Genomic DNA, 15,022 nt, shown 5'->3' with positions numbered 1-15,022 from the left:
TCACTTCATCATTCTCTCTTTAATCCATTACCTTCTTTCCATTCCCACTGCCACCAGTCAAACGTTAACATTTATTATTTTAACCTTTACTCCCCCTACTGCCCACAACATGCTCCAAATAAGCTATTTCCCCAACCAATATACTTAACTGCCCACTATTTTGCTTACACTGCTAGTGTGTTTACCACAGTAAAATCTGACTATCACATTCAAGGTCTATCTCACTTGTGAATTGCCCATTCTTGTTTTCTATCATGAAGGACACCTTTTTGAAAAAAAAAAGTACAGATTTGGTCTTTCTCAAATTCATGTCTATTACATGATCTAGGAAACAGTGCACTGCATGTAGTGGGCACTCACGGCATTTAACTGAACATTAACAGATAAATCAAAGTATCACAAAATATACCTCACCTTGAAGAGTTTGCATCATTTCTAGAAGTACAGGAGTAAGAGTCTGATTATATTCATGGAATATATCTATAAATAGTACTTCAGTGCAAGGCTGGAGGGGGAAAAAATTTCTAGTGAAAATTATTCACAGTACTGATTAATTCTACAATAAAGCAAAGAATACTCATTTTTAAAATCCTAAATCTCTGAATCTGTTCCCAATTCTTGACTTAAAAAAAAAAAGTAGATTACTGTTTTATGTAAACACAGTGGGAAAGAAAATCAAATTATAATAATTTAACTCATAACATGGAAAGTCTATTTCACTATTTCAATCTTTTGGCATCATGCATTCAAAAAGGTAAAACTGCAGACAGGAAATATTTACATTTTAAATAATTCTTTAAATTAAAAAAGCAGTCTGGAGCCACATTCATTTATAGATTCAGAACTATGAATAACTGACTGTCCAGGAATTAATATGTTAAAAAATTATGTTTTCTTAGCAATGACGTAAGTAACAATAGCAATTCATGAATTCAATTCACCAGACTGTAATATTTCTTTTAACAGACACAAACAGTAAAAGAAACCACAATACAGCCACATAAAAGAAATGATTCATTTTTGCTCTTAAAAATACTGAATCACTAGATGTTTAATAATATAAAGGAGAGTATAATTAAATTTGTAAGGTATTACACTTCATGTTTAAAAAGGAATCTTACGGATACACATACTGAAATGTACTGAAATGTATACAGATTAAATGATGTCAGATATTTAATTTAAATATCTCAGATATTTGCTTCAAAACAATCCAGGTGGGTGAGGGAGTACTTATACGAAACAAGACTAACCATGAGTTGATAACTGGTAAACTACGTTTTGGATACAGAAGAGTTCATGATATGATTCTATTTTTTTAATATGTCTGACATTTTCCATAAGAGAAAGTTTAAAAAACTTAAAAAGCAGTAAATTTTTAATAAAATTTCCAAAGAACTAATATTTTCTATGGAAGTTTATAAAACTAAATACAGTAGCACACATGCTTAGAAAAATAATGGCAAATTATGTAAATTATGTAAACACAAGCCTTCACAAAAAGAACAGTTCAAAGACCACATCTGATAAATCTTACTCAAATGCAGGCCGTATCAACAATGTGTATTTAAAAAGTGTTCTGTAACTAAAAGCAATGGGCTGATCTATGAGAATCATACTAGGGAGTACAAGAAAATAACATATCAAAAGAAGCTTTGTAATTACTGAAATACTTAGGAGGAAAAAAATCATTCTGGCCAAAAAAGACAGCTTTGACTTTCAAGAACATTTTGTATTCCTGCAATGACAATTATTTCCCAATCCATTTGCAAAATGAAGAAAAATTCATTTTGCAAACCTCCAATTTAAAAGTTTTTTTTTCAGATACAAATTCTCAATTTAATTAAGTGCTTTCCTCTCAAATACGGATTCTTGCAATCATAAATAATTTCCTATCTGCCTGGCTTAATGCTTGGAACCTTCAACAGAGTATCACTCTCTACTAAGAGTTATGGAAGTGTTAAGCTTTTCCCTAATCAAATTTTCTTTCAATCAATACTTACCCTCAAACTATATTTCCAAGAATCTCCTCCTGTTTCTTCCACTGCTGCAATTAAAAATGTGACAAATCATGCTCTCCACAAATGCAATAATGATGTTTCCAAAAATCCCAGTTTGCAAAACAAAGATTTTAAATAATATTGATAGAGCTGTGAATTGTTTTAAAATAACACTGAGCATAAATCCTTGGGAACACAAGGTCTTACACAGATTTTTTTTACTAAAAGCCACAAATCTTATCTGTGTATACCCCAGTCACCTATCAAGTGCTTAAGTCCATAAGCATTCTCACTTTCATTAAAAATTCTATAGGAAGGAAAGCTCAAAGTACTTGTCATTCCCAAGGGTACCTGACAATAACTGATACACTATGCCTACAATCTTGAGAAACATTTCATACAATAATGATATTTTATAAGTTAAAATGATTAGTCATAGTTTCCATAAATTTCCTATATTTAAAGTAAAATATTCTCAGGACTTTCAAACTCTAGGGATTCAGTGTTTCATGTTATAGTACTTTATCACCACATTAAAAAAGTAATATGAAACATAACATTTTAGCTAAGAGAAAAAGCAAAAAAAAAAGATGCGTTATACAGTGCAGTTCTGTATTTTCTAAATGGACTAAAATACTTCTAAACAACAAAAAGAGATGGAAGGTAAGTCTCACAAAAATGTTTAAGGCATTCTAAAAATATTGGAAATAGACGTGTGTAACTACACAAAGGCACTCAGCCAAAGTTATGAGAAGAGGCTAAAATTTAGCCTATTCTCACAATGGCCCAAGTGACTCACACATGACACTTCATTCATAGACAGGTACTTTATCAGGTACACAAGTCCTCGCTTTTCCTTGGCAAAGGCCCTGATAGAGTTATCCTATCTACTACTTAAATTCAAACAGATAAAAAGATCTCCTGTAAAAAGTTTAATCATCAAAAAGTTAATTTTAAATTAAAATTTAAATAGGTAACCCATTCAGCAATTCAGAGATTTTATCTCCAACTTCTTTCTGAAGTAAAAATTTGTACAAATAAAATACAGAATGAATCAGAAAGTAGAAACTGACCTGATAATAGAGAAAGGCAGTTAATTTTATATTTTTGTTTTAAACTACATGATAAATTCATAACATCTAAAAAGTTTAAAAGGCATTTTTCTGGAAAAACTTTTACATACTTGAACAAGTCATTCATTTTCTGCTTATAAATATCTACTAATGGCTAACAAAGAAAGAATAATAATTTTATCACTAAAATAATTGATTTTTAAAAACCAAGATTCTCATGGAAAAAATATGAAAATGAATATATATTTGTATATATATGACTGAAATATTATGCTGTATACCAAAAACTTACACAACATTGTAAACGGACTATATGTCAATAAAAAAATAAATTAAAAATTTTAAACATTAAAATTAAAAACTCACAAGGTTCTAAGATCAAATGCTATATTAAAATGCAATATTATAATATCTATCATTCAAATAAATGATATCTATTGATGGAAGAAATGCCATGCAAAAACTGAAAAAATTATTCTTACTAAAGCCTTCTGGGTCTTCTTCCCACATTGTCAGTTCTTCTTCAGTTAATAGAAAATAATGAGAGACCAGCCTTCTACATATCTCTGTCAGAGTGGGATACGTGAAGAATGCCATCTTAATCTTATGAGCTTCAAGAGTTTCAGGGCTGCTATCTAGAAAAATAAAATTTCCAAGTTAACTGTACAAACATTCTATCTAAGTTAGATTATGTAACTCCAACAAACCTAGAAGTACACTCTTGGGGGGAAAGATACAGTGGTGTATAAATTTTCATTTTTATTACAGACAAATCTCAGAGAGGCTCTTGCCTTTATTCATACCATACACACCAGTCTTGCTTTTGTTTTACCACACTATAGCTTGTACATTTCCATGCTATACATATGATCCCACTGTTCTGAAGTGAGTAATGTGCATCTCTCTCTCTTACAAGACTTTCTCATTCATCTCAGTATACATGCACATAAATGAATTCCAAATTAACTATTGAACAATGCGAGTTTGAACTCTGCAGGTCCACTTACACTCATATTTTTTAATAGGAAATACTACAGCACTACATGCTCCATAGCTGGATGAATCCTCAGAAGAGAGGAACCCCAGATACAGAGGGCAAACTATAAATTACACGCAGATTAACCTCCATGTTGTCCGAGGGTCAACTCTAACACAACAATTTAACCTGTCTAGAGGCAACCCCACTTTACATAAAGTCAGAAAAAACTTTTAATTATACAAATAAATACAGGCTACAACATGAGCTGCAGTGGTTACTGCAGTACTTAATTCTTCAAGTCCCTAGGCTTCAACTGATATTACATTGTTATAAAAGACAGTTTACTAAACGCACAGTATGGTTTCTAAAGGCTGATATTTCCATATTAAAGACTCTAATCCTTTTTTCTATTTCATGTCCCAGCAACATTTTATTTTTCATACTCAAATAAATGGATTTCAAAAAAACTAAATAAAAACAGCAATTACTTCACACTTAGATTAAAATAGGGAAATGAAAAAAAAAATACTACCAGTAAATCACTTACCTTCAAAATTTTTGGATGGCTTATAAGCATAATTTTTTACAATCATCTTAATAAGATTCATGCACTGGACGATGAATCGTTCAAATGTAACACCTTCACCAACTTCCGTAAACACATAGCTTACAGAAAATTCCAGTGATCTCTGAATTAGAGGAGTAAATGAAAAGGGATGCTGATCCAAGAAGTCCAAAAGCTATAAAGAAAAAAAATTAAAATGTATTATCCCCAAATTCATATATGAATATAATCATTCATAGGTACATCTCATAACTTTGCTAGTAATCACTTAGAAAATTTTGAATCTTGGTGGGGAATCCATGTATGTGCAGTTTCACATGTAATATACTTCTTGGAGTATGCCATACAGTGTGGATTAAATCAGATTATATCTCATTACTTGAACTTTCTATTATTTCTAGTACAGGGTCCAAAATGAACTCACTTCATACTTAATCTGATAACAATGAATGAATGTGATACAAAAAGTTTAAGTGCACTAAAGATGGGCCTTTAAGAAAGTAATAAAGGCAAAGACTCAAAAAATTATCCTACATGAACTGTATTTCAGTGTATCAAACAGCTGATGAGGGAGGTTTCTTCTTCATAGAAGAATTCCAGCTAATCAATGCAAAAGGAGTAATAGAATCAGAATACCATTACTCTGTAACCCCTAATCAAACAACAGATCGAGACTGTGATCATCAACGGCTGCTAGAATCGATTGAAAAAGGCTGTTGAAAAACTTTACAGTGGATAGCTCACTCAGTAATCTTAGACAACCACACACTGTACATCTCCTGATGTGGTGCAATGGGAAATACAGAGCACTACCTATAAAGTATTCTTGCCAATGGCACTTTCCTTTAGAAAAAAAAGGCCTGAATGTGATCAAGCCTCCATATCTAACTACAAGTTTATAAGAAATATAGGAGGAAGAGAGGTATAGAAATAAAGAACATATTAAGTAACACATCAGGATATGGGCAGCCAAATCTATAACATGGATTTTTAACTGTGATAATGGCGTTAAAGATTGTGTTTCTTTTTAAATTCGTCATAACTCAAAAACATATATTAAAATATTTACAGATAATACTATATGATATCTGGGATTTGCTTTAAAACAAAGAAAAAGGAGAAGAGAGAGAAGTAGTATACAATTAAAACAAAACTGACCATGACCACACATTGATAACTGATGAAGCTGAGTGGTAACCTCAGAGGGATTCAAAGTTACTCATTTCTATTTGGAGGCACATTTAAAATGTTCACATTTTAAAGTCTTTAATAAAGTCATGGAGATCACAAATAAGAATTTCGTAAGTTAAATTGTATGTGAACATTGCACAGCCCCACTGACTAACCATATCATCTTATTTTACTTTGCTTTGTGTTTCTTGTTTTTAACTTAAAGACTCGAAGTCAATTTTATTTGGGTCTTGGAAGATTAGGTGGACTTTGGCTGTTGAGGCTATTTGGCACATAAGAGCTAGAAATGAAGACAAATGAAACTAAAGGTAACTGCTACCTAATCACAAAAATAAGAACAGCTCATTTCTACTCATTTGCTCCCCTCCCAGGGAACAAACAGCCTCAACCCTATGATGAACCTTCAATGAAAAGGGGAAAATAAGCTACAGATTTAGTTACTGCCACTTGTCTTCAGATATTTATTTTAGGGACAATGCAGTCCTCTAACCAGGTCTTCCTGATTGCTATAACCCAATTCTTTACACTTTTCCCAAGTCCCAAGCCCAAAATTTCATAAAAATTAATATTTTTAAAAATTTAATTTTATCAGAAATATATACATATTGCCTAGCACAATGCATCCATAAAATTCTACTCAAAAGGCATTTGATATTAATGCTGATAATGTGTCATGAATATACCGACTTCCTGATATTATCTACTGGGGCATCTTATCTATGTCCTGCTGAGCTGCACTGGTATCTTCTTTATCTCTGCTTTTTCCAGTGGATTTGAGAATAACGAGCCTTAGAGGAATCAACTTCTCTAGTATTTATTAGGATTTATTTTTTTACATCAAGGTGACTTACACACTGTGACATATGGTTATTATATGCCTTCTAAAGGCTTCAAGATACAAAGGAGTTTTTTTAGCTTTCCTAAAAACAATCAGAAATTAAGTTACTTTTACAGTAAGGTGAAAATGCATGCTTTAAAAAAAATCATTTTCCTTACTAAATTTGAGTCTATGTATTTCATTTAAGAAAACATACTTATGATCAAAAGAAAACTTACCACTTTAGTGAAAAGAATGATGGTCTTTTCCAGTCTATCTCTACATACATTATCTGTACCTATATTTCTACCTGTTACAAATACATTTTAAATATTAGTACAAGTTTTTAATAGTCTATAAATTCACAACCAAGACAAAGATAAAACTTTTTACAAAAATACTGTCAAATATATTTTAAAATATTTTCATTATTAATTCATTAGTATGTATTCCCAACTCTGAACAAATAAACCATAAAAATTAAGTTTTGAAAAAGCAATACCCAGACTTGCACACAGTAACCTTCATTGCAACATTTCACAAAATTAATCCTAAAGTACAAACTGCGCCCATTTTAAAGTAAAAGGGTAGCAATTCTCAAAATCCAAATTAGTCACACTTGAAATACTTTTCAAGCAATGTAAATAAAAAGAAAGTATTCAAAGATTAATGCACTCATTATTTTTCCTGTCTTCTAACAATTTTCTTCTGATAATTTCCCTGGCATAATTAATTTTTGCATATTCAGAATAATGTCCATCAGCCCATTAACTATCCTGCCCTCTAATCATACTCTTTATAATCTGTCTCATCATTTACCTCATTCTTCTCTCCTGGAAGAACTTCTATTCTTCCTTCTGCCTCCCCCATGGGGATGACAAGAGAAAAATGCCCATTTTTAGAAAAATAAACTACATTATATGAGCTATCTTACTCATCTTTGCGTGCACAGTACCCAAAACAGTGCCTGGCAGTGTACTCAACAATGTTTTTACTAAACTGAAAATGACTGTCATAAAACAATTAGCAACTTCCTGAAAGTGAGTAAGTGAAGATATTTTCTCAGGGTAGAAAGTCCCCAAATAAACTCGCACATAAAAGCACATGCATACAGGATAGACACACATTTGTATGCGAGCATGCATGCATGTACATGTATCCTGTGTGCGTATGTATGTCCATCCTGAGTAAAGGTGCTTACAATCAAAGGGAAGACAGACCATCAGTATAGTACAGCACAAATGCAAATGCTAAATTCTCTTGTGTACGGTAGCAGACCAGAAAGAGTCCTAAAGGTAAGTCCGTGAAGGTTAATGAACAAGAATTTACAAAGTGAAAGTACCATTTAAGGACATTTATCTCAAACATATACAGTATAATGTACTAAAAGAAACCGAATCAATAAGAAGTCTAAACAGCATTTGGCAAAGGATCTATACTTAATGAATATTAGCTAAACATAAGACTATTGTGGATGTCTGCATGGAACAACAGCTGTAGCTGTAGAAATGTAGCAGAAGGAATGAATACAAAATAGATTAAAAAAAAAAAGTTTCCTCAATACTTGGGACAAGACAGGTATATGAAGACAAAGCTAAGCTTTCAATTTCAGAGAATTATTTACCAAGATACAAGATTTTTAGCCTCTCTCTAGATTTGCAAGGGCTGAGCAAAAGCTACTAATAAATAAGGATTCTACAGTAAAGCCTACTGTCATGGAAGTACTTACTGCATTCCAGAAACTGTTTTAGACGTTCAAATATTCCATGTAAAAAGCCCTAGAAAAGAATATTTTTGAATAGAGTCTCAATTTATTCTCTTATAAGTATTTACCTTACACTTTTCCAGGGAAACCAAAAACATATCTATCACATATTAAAAAGTTAAAATTAGATAAAGTAAAAATCATTCTACCATTATAAACAACATGAGAAAAAACTATAGTATTTCATCTCAATATTTCATTTCAGTTACCTAAATCACTTCACAATAAATAAAAAATTATTTATTAAGCATTCTATTTCACTAAACAGTCTCTATTCTTACTATTTTACTGTGTGTCTATCATCTGTCTCCTCCCACTAAACTGTAAGATCCTAGAGAGTGGGGGTCATAACTCAGTGGTAGAGCATGTGCCTAGCATGCATGAGTTCCAGGGTTCAATGCCCAGTACCTCCATTAACACACACACACACACACACACACACACACACACACACACACATTAACACACACATGCATGAAAAAGAAAATTTCTGTAAACTGCCTAAACAAGAATACAAATAAATAAAAGAATATTTTTTTTAAAAAATCCTTAAGAAAACTTTGCTTTGTTTTTTGCTCTATTCCAGAATCTAGGAATGATATTTAGCAATAGTAAGTACGCATAATATGAATATATGGTAACAACTGTTTAAAGCAGAGGTTCTCAATCTCAAGTATTAAATACAAGAGCCTTCAGATACCAAAGGAGGTAACAATCACCATTTGCCATGTGGTCCAACAGACTTTTCTTTCTTTTTTCTTTTCTTTCTTCCTTCCTTTCTTTCTTTCCTTTCTTTATTTATTTAGGTGGGAGGTAATTAGGTTTTTATCTATTTATCTTTAATGGAGGTACTGGGGACTGAACCCAGGACCTCATGCATGCTAGGCAAGCATTCTGTCCCTGAGCTATACTCTCCCCTATTTTTTAAAATATATTTTAAGACATGTCATGAACACTTTACAGAAATAAATATAAAGGGGTACTGAAAAAAACTTCATTACAATTTTTAAGAATTTAAACATCACAGACCCTTTTTTATCAATAAATTTTGGTGTATAATATCATAAAAGACAACCCATGTCCTTTTAGCAAATGAGATGGTCTAGGTTTTTAACACAAAACACTATGCAATCAAGGTTTCCTGACAAATGACTTAACTAGAATAGAATGCTGTATTTTCTCTTTGTCCTTAGCAATCAATACACAGCTCACTCATCAATTCTCGAATTTAAGACAATTCAACTAGGATATCATCACCTGAAGACAAAGAAGCTGAGATTTCACTATAACAATTTCACTACTATCATTAGGGTCTAGAGTGCTGCCCTTTGTCTCTTTGAGAGCATCCCTCTTCTGATGCATGTAAAAACTATGAAGCATTTTCCTCTGTCAATTTTCTTCTCTCAGCCATTTCAAGCAGAAAATGAAAAATTCTGAATTTTCAACTGTGTTAAATGAGAGCTAATAGTAAAATAAAGAGATAGCATCTGAAGTTTTCTTTTATATCTTCTTGAAAGATGATGCAATACCGTGGACAATACAGTAAGAAAACTGCAGAATGACAATTTTCTCAAACTATTGCCTCATCCTTCTGGCAAGTCCATCATTCTTTCATTTTAAAGTATTTCAATCTTTTCATGCACAGCTGAGAAGAACTGGTAAGTAATGATAACTAATAATAAAATAATTCCTAGGATGATAAAACAGCAAAATGCTTCAATATAGGAAAAATAAGATCACTGAGATCCCTTAAGTATCTTAAATTTAAATAAGGGTCCAATGATCCCATATAGTAGCTACAAGATAGAAGGAATTTTATTCTATTTTCTTTTAAATAAAATTAGCCTATTAGTCAGGGTTCTCCAGAGAAAGTAGAAAATTATAAAGGCTATCAATTTTAGTAAGCTCATCAAGAGAATCAGGAATTTATAGCATTAGACAACTGACTAAACTATGTAGTCCAAATAAACTAAGTAACTTGACTAATGTTACATAATAATAGAATAAGAATTCTAATTAAAATAACCATTAAATGGTAACTTACAGAGCACTTTAATTAGTTGCTGACCTCATTACAAAAATCATTATCTATCTTAATCCTCACAACATCCAATGGGGTATGCACTGTTATTTCATTTCCACATTACCAAAAAGGAAACTCAGTATCAAGGAAAATAATAGTGTGAGGCCACTCTTATCAGGATAAGGCTAAGTCAAGATTCAAATCCAAATTTACAGAGAGCAAAATCTCACCACTCTCATATAGTGCATCTTAAGCATCTTTTGAGTTCCATGTTATCTTATTTTTTTAATTTAAATAGTCGATTTACAATGTTGTGTTAATTTCTGGTGTACAGCGTAGTGATTCAGTTATACATACATATATTGCTTTTCATAGTCTTTATCATTATATTACAAGGTATTGAATATACTTTCCTGTGCTATACAGTAGGACTTTGTTATTTATCTATTTTATATACAGTAGTTAGTATCTACAAATCTTGAACTCCCTATTTATCCCTTCCCACCCTTTTCCTCCCCTGGTAACCATGTTTGCTTTCTGTCTGTGACTCTGTTTCTGTTTTGTAAATAAGTTCATTTGTGTCTTTTTGTTAGATTCCACATGTAAGTGATATCATATGGTACTTTTCTGTCTCTTTCTAGCTTACTTCACTTAGAAGGATGATCTCCAGGTCCATCCGTATTGCTGCAAATGATATTGTTTCATTCTTTTTTGTGGCTGAGTAGTATTTGTGTGTGTGTGTGTGTGTGTGTGTATCACAACTTCTTTATGCAATCATCTGTCCATGGACATTAGGTTTCCATGTCTCTGTTATTTTTAAGATCTTTATATTATTTTAAAGGTGGTCCTTAATTTATAAAAATTCTATTCTCATCACAACTAGTCAATATATACATTAAAAGCCACAATTTGGCATTTATAGATGAGTAGAGGCATGTAACATTTCTGTAGACAGAAGAAAGACTCTCGAGAGAAAGCCAAAGGCTCACAAAATACTGGCAGTATCCACTGAAAACCACTATTCTGGTTTATAGGAATGTGATTCAAAACAATTCATTTTCACTGAAAAAAAAAAAAACTGAAACAACTAACCATCCATATTTCAATTAATTTTATAATCAGAATAATACCACATATAAAAATAATTACTAAGCCTTCTGACATAATATTTCTAATGTATTATATAGTCATTCATTTAACAAATAACTACTGAAAATTTACTATATGGCAGAGACTGTTCCAAACTCTGGGGTAAACAGTAAGTGAAACAATGTCTCTGCCTTCATCAAACTTGCATTCTAGTGAGAGCACTGAGGGGGAATTGTCAAACTGGTTTCTGGAAAAACTTTTCTGGCAGTATGGCAATAAACATAAATATTTAAATGTACCAGTATTTAAAATTGGGTTTGGTTTTGATATATCTTCTGGCAATTTGATAATATATATTAATACTATAAATGTGCACAGGCTTTAACCCAACATTTCCATTTCTAAGAATTTATCCTAGAGATCATTAGAAAAGTACACAATGATATGTGTACCCAAATGTTTATTCCAATAATAATTTATCAGCAATTAAAAACTAGAAACAACCTACATGTCCATCAATAGAAACTGGGCAAGTAAATTAGAGGAAACCTATGATTAATTTTATCATTTAAAAAAATTAGTACACCAACAGTAATTATATAGGTTTAGCATATAATCATTAAAGACATGACATAACAATATTCCTGATGTAAGAAAAATAACCATACTACCTACTGAGCTTAAGAAAAAGCAAGTAAGTTTAAACTTAAAAACTTTTGCACAGCAAAGGAAATCATAAGCAAAACAAAACAACAACCTACAGAATGGGAGAAAATAGCTACAAATGACATAACTGACACGGGACTAATTTCCAAAATATACAAACAGCTCATACAGCTTAATATCAAAAAAACAAACAACCCAATCAAAAAATGGGCAGAAGACCTAAACAGACATTTCTCCAAAGAAGACATCCTGATGGCCAACAGGCACATGAAAAGATGCTCAATATCGCTAACTATAAGAGAAATGCAAACCAAAACTATCATGAGGTATCACCTCACATCAGTCAGAAGAGCCATCATTAAAAAGTCTTCAAATAATAAATACTGGAGAGGGTGTGGAGAAAAAGGAACCCTCCTATGCCGTTGGTGGGAATGTAAATTGGTGCAGCCCCTATGGAGGACTGTATGGAGGTTCCTTACAAAACTAAAAATAGACTTACCACATGATCCAGCAATCCCACTCCTGGGCTTATATCCAGAGAAAACTATAGTTCAAAAAGACACATGCACCCCAATGTTCAGAGCAGCACTATTTACAACAGCCAAGACATAGAAACAACCTAAATGTCCATCAACAGATGACTAGATAAAGAAGATGTGGTATATACATACAATGGAATATGAATCAAACATAAAAAAGAATTAAATAATGCCATTTGTAGCAACATGGATGGACCTGGACATTGTCATTTTAAGTGAAGTCAGAAAGAAAAAGAAAAATACCATATGATATGGCTTACATGTGGAATCTAAAAAAAGGACACAAATGAACTTATCTACAAAACAGAAACAAACTCACAGATATAGAGAACAAACTTATGGTTACCAGAGGGAAAAAGGGTGGTGGGAAGGGATAAATTGGCAATTGAAAATCTTGCACCCCTTGGGGAGTGATGGAAATGTTAGCTATCTTGATTGTGGTGGTGGTGGTTTCATTGGTGTATACATCTATCAAAATTCATCAAATTGTACATCCGAAACATATGCAGTTTACTGTACAGGAATCATACCATATTAAAGGTGTTTAAAAAATACAAATTCTACTTACAAACCAAAAACAGACTCACCGACACAGAAAACAAACTTATGGTTACCAAATGGGAGAGGGCGGGGAGGGATAAATTAGGGGTTGGGAATTAACAGACACATGTTACTATATATAAAATAAACAAGGACCTACTATATAAGGGAATTATATTCAATTTCTTATAATAACACATAATGGAAAAGAATCTGAAAAGAAAAAAATGTACGTATGTATATAACTGAATCCCTTTGCTGCACACATGAAACTAACATTGTAAATAAACTACACTTCAATAAAAAACTTTAAAAAAAGAAAAAGCAAGTAAGGAAACAGCATGTAGGTCTCATTTATACAAAACTGAAGAAGAGAGAAAGTATGTCTTAAAGAATAAGCATTAAGATGTCTTAAAGGATATTTACAAATGTTAGCAATATTTCTGTAAGTTTTTAAATAACTTTTTATTTCCTTTTCTGTGTTTTTTAACTTAAAAAAAGTATATAACACTTTCATAGAAAAAAATAGTCTTTGCCCTATAATGATGTACACTAGCAGTTTTTTAATTCTTTTAACAATAGAACCATTATTGCAATCAAAATTTTACAGACATAACACTAAAGATTTTTTTTTTTAAGTGCAGCTCTGGCCAAATCTAGTAGGACAGACCTAAAGACCCAATTAGATATACTTTTCCTGTAATTCCTATGCAGTCCCCAAAGCAATCCACAGAAAGTAACACTTTAGCTGACCTAAGCTCACTGTGAAAACTAATACAGATTTGAGTACACACATGTAGTACTCAATACATATATACAATAATACAATCATATTTTGTTTAGGAGTAAAATATATGCAGCTATATATTTCTGCATATAGGAAAAGTATATGACACTATACAAAAATGAGTAAACATCACAACTTGTGCTTATCAATGGAGTTTTCCCCTATTGTATATTATTTCTTAAAATCGATTGCAGAGTATGTATAAATGTTATGATCCATGGGGTGGGGTCGGGAGGTGGGAATCTCCTTTTAAGTATACAAAAACAGACAAAGGAAAATACCAAGGGTATCAATCTGTCTACAGTGACCCTGGTAATGTTATAACAGCATTCAAATTCACAAGAGCTCACTTGAATTCAAATTCAAATTAACATTCTCAATGTACCTAGGTATCTTGAGAACTATCCTAGGCCTATTTCCTCTCCTTCACACAAGAGCTGCTTTGATGTAGTGAAAATAGAACACATGTCTAAAAGTGTAGAACAGTATATACAGACAGTAAAAAAAACTAGATGGTCACTGTATAAAAACTTTTAAATGAATACCAAGTAAAAAGAATAAGCTTTATAACATTTAGGATAATATTAAGCACTTTCCCAACGTTATAAAAAAATAAGACTTTTTTCACTTACCATCACTTCCATATTCTTATGTGGTTCTACAAATCCATTAACAGTTAACTTACGCAGCACTGAAAAGTAAAATCAAGCTTTACTTACATCTTATTTTTTCATATTTTTTCCTATTAAAATTATAATCATAATAAAGACTCAGAATCATAAAGCTTCATCAGGCTAGAGGTTAATCTAGCTTAATTCTTTCATTTAATAGATAAAGAATGGTAACTCCTGGTAATTGGTTGGTTACTAAATGAGAAAGATTGAACTAAAGCCAAGTTCTTGTGACTCAAAAGCAGTTCTTCTCACTTATAACCACTCATGTTTCTACAACCATATTTCATATTTTTGTTTAATTTACATAATTTTTA

The 15,022-nt window shown here is 31.8% G+C and overlaps 1 protein-coding gene across 1 annotated transcript in view; it reads right to left on the bottom strand.

Moving 5' to 3' along the window:
• Positions 1 to 15,022, bottom strand: part of IPO11 (importin 11) — a 168,224-nt gene that overhangs the window by 113,235 nt on the left and 39,967 nt on the right. The window contains 7 exon segments of the mRNA XM_006188200.3: positions 415 to 505; positions 2,004 to 2,047; positions 3,556 to 3,708; positions 4,600 to 4,792; positions 6,865 to 6,935; positions 8,355 to 8,403; positions 14,667 to 14,725. Of these exon segments, the coding sequence (XP_006188262.2) occupies positions 415 to 505; positions 2,004 to 2,047; positions 3,556 to 3,708; positions 4,600 to 4,792; positions 6,865 to 6,935; positions 8,355 to 8,403; positions 14,667 to 14,725 (660 nt within the window).

Source organism: Camelus ferus, chromosome 3 (genome assembly GCF_009834535.1).
Source record: "Camelus ferus isolate YT-003-E chromosome 3, BCGSAC_Cfer_1.0, whole genome shotgun sequence".
Classification (NCBI taxonomy): domain Eukaryota; kingdom Metazoa; phylum Chordata; class Mammalia; order Artiodactyla; family Camelidae; genus Camelus; species Camelus ferus.
The sequence above is the reverse complement of the archived record's forward strand: the minus strand, read 5'-3'. Positions and strand labels throughout refer to the sequence as shown.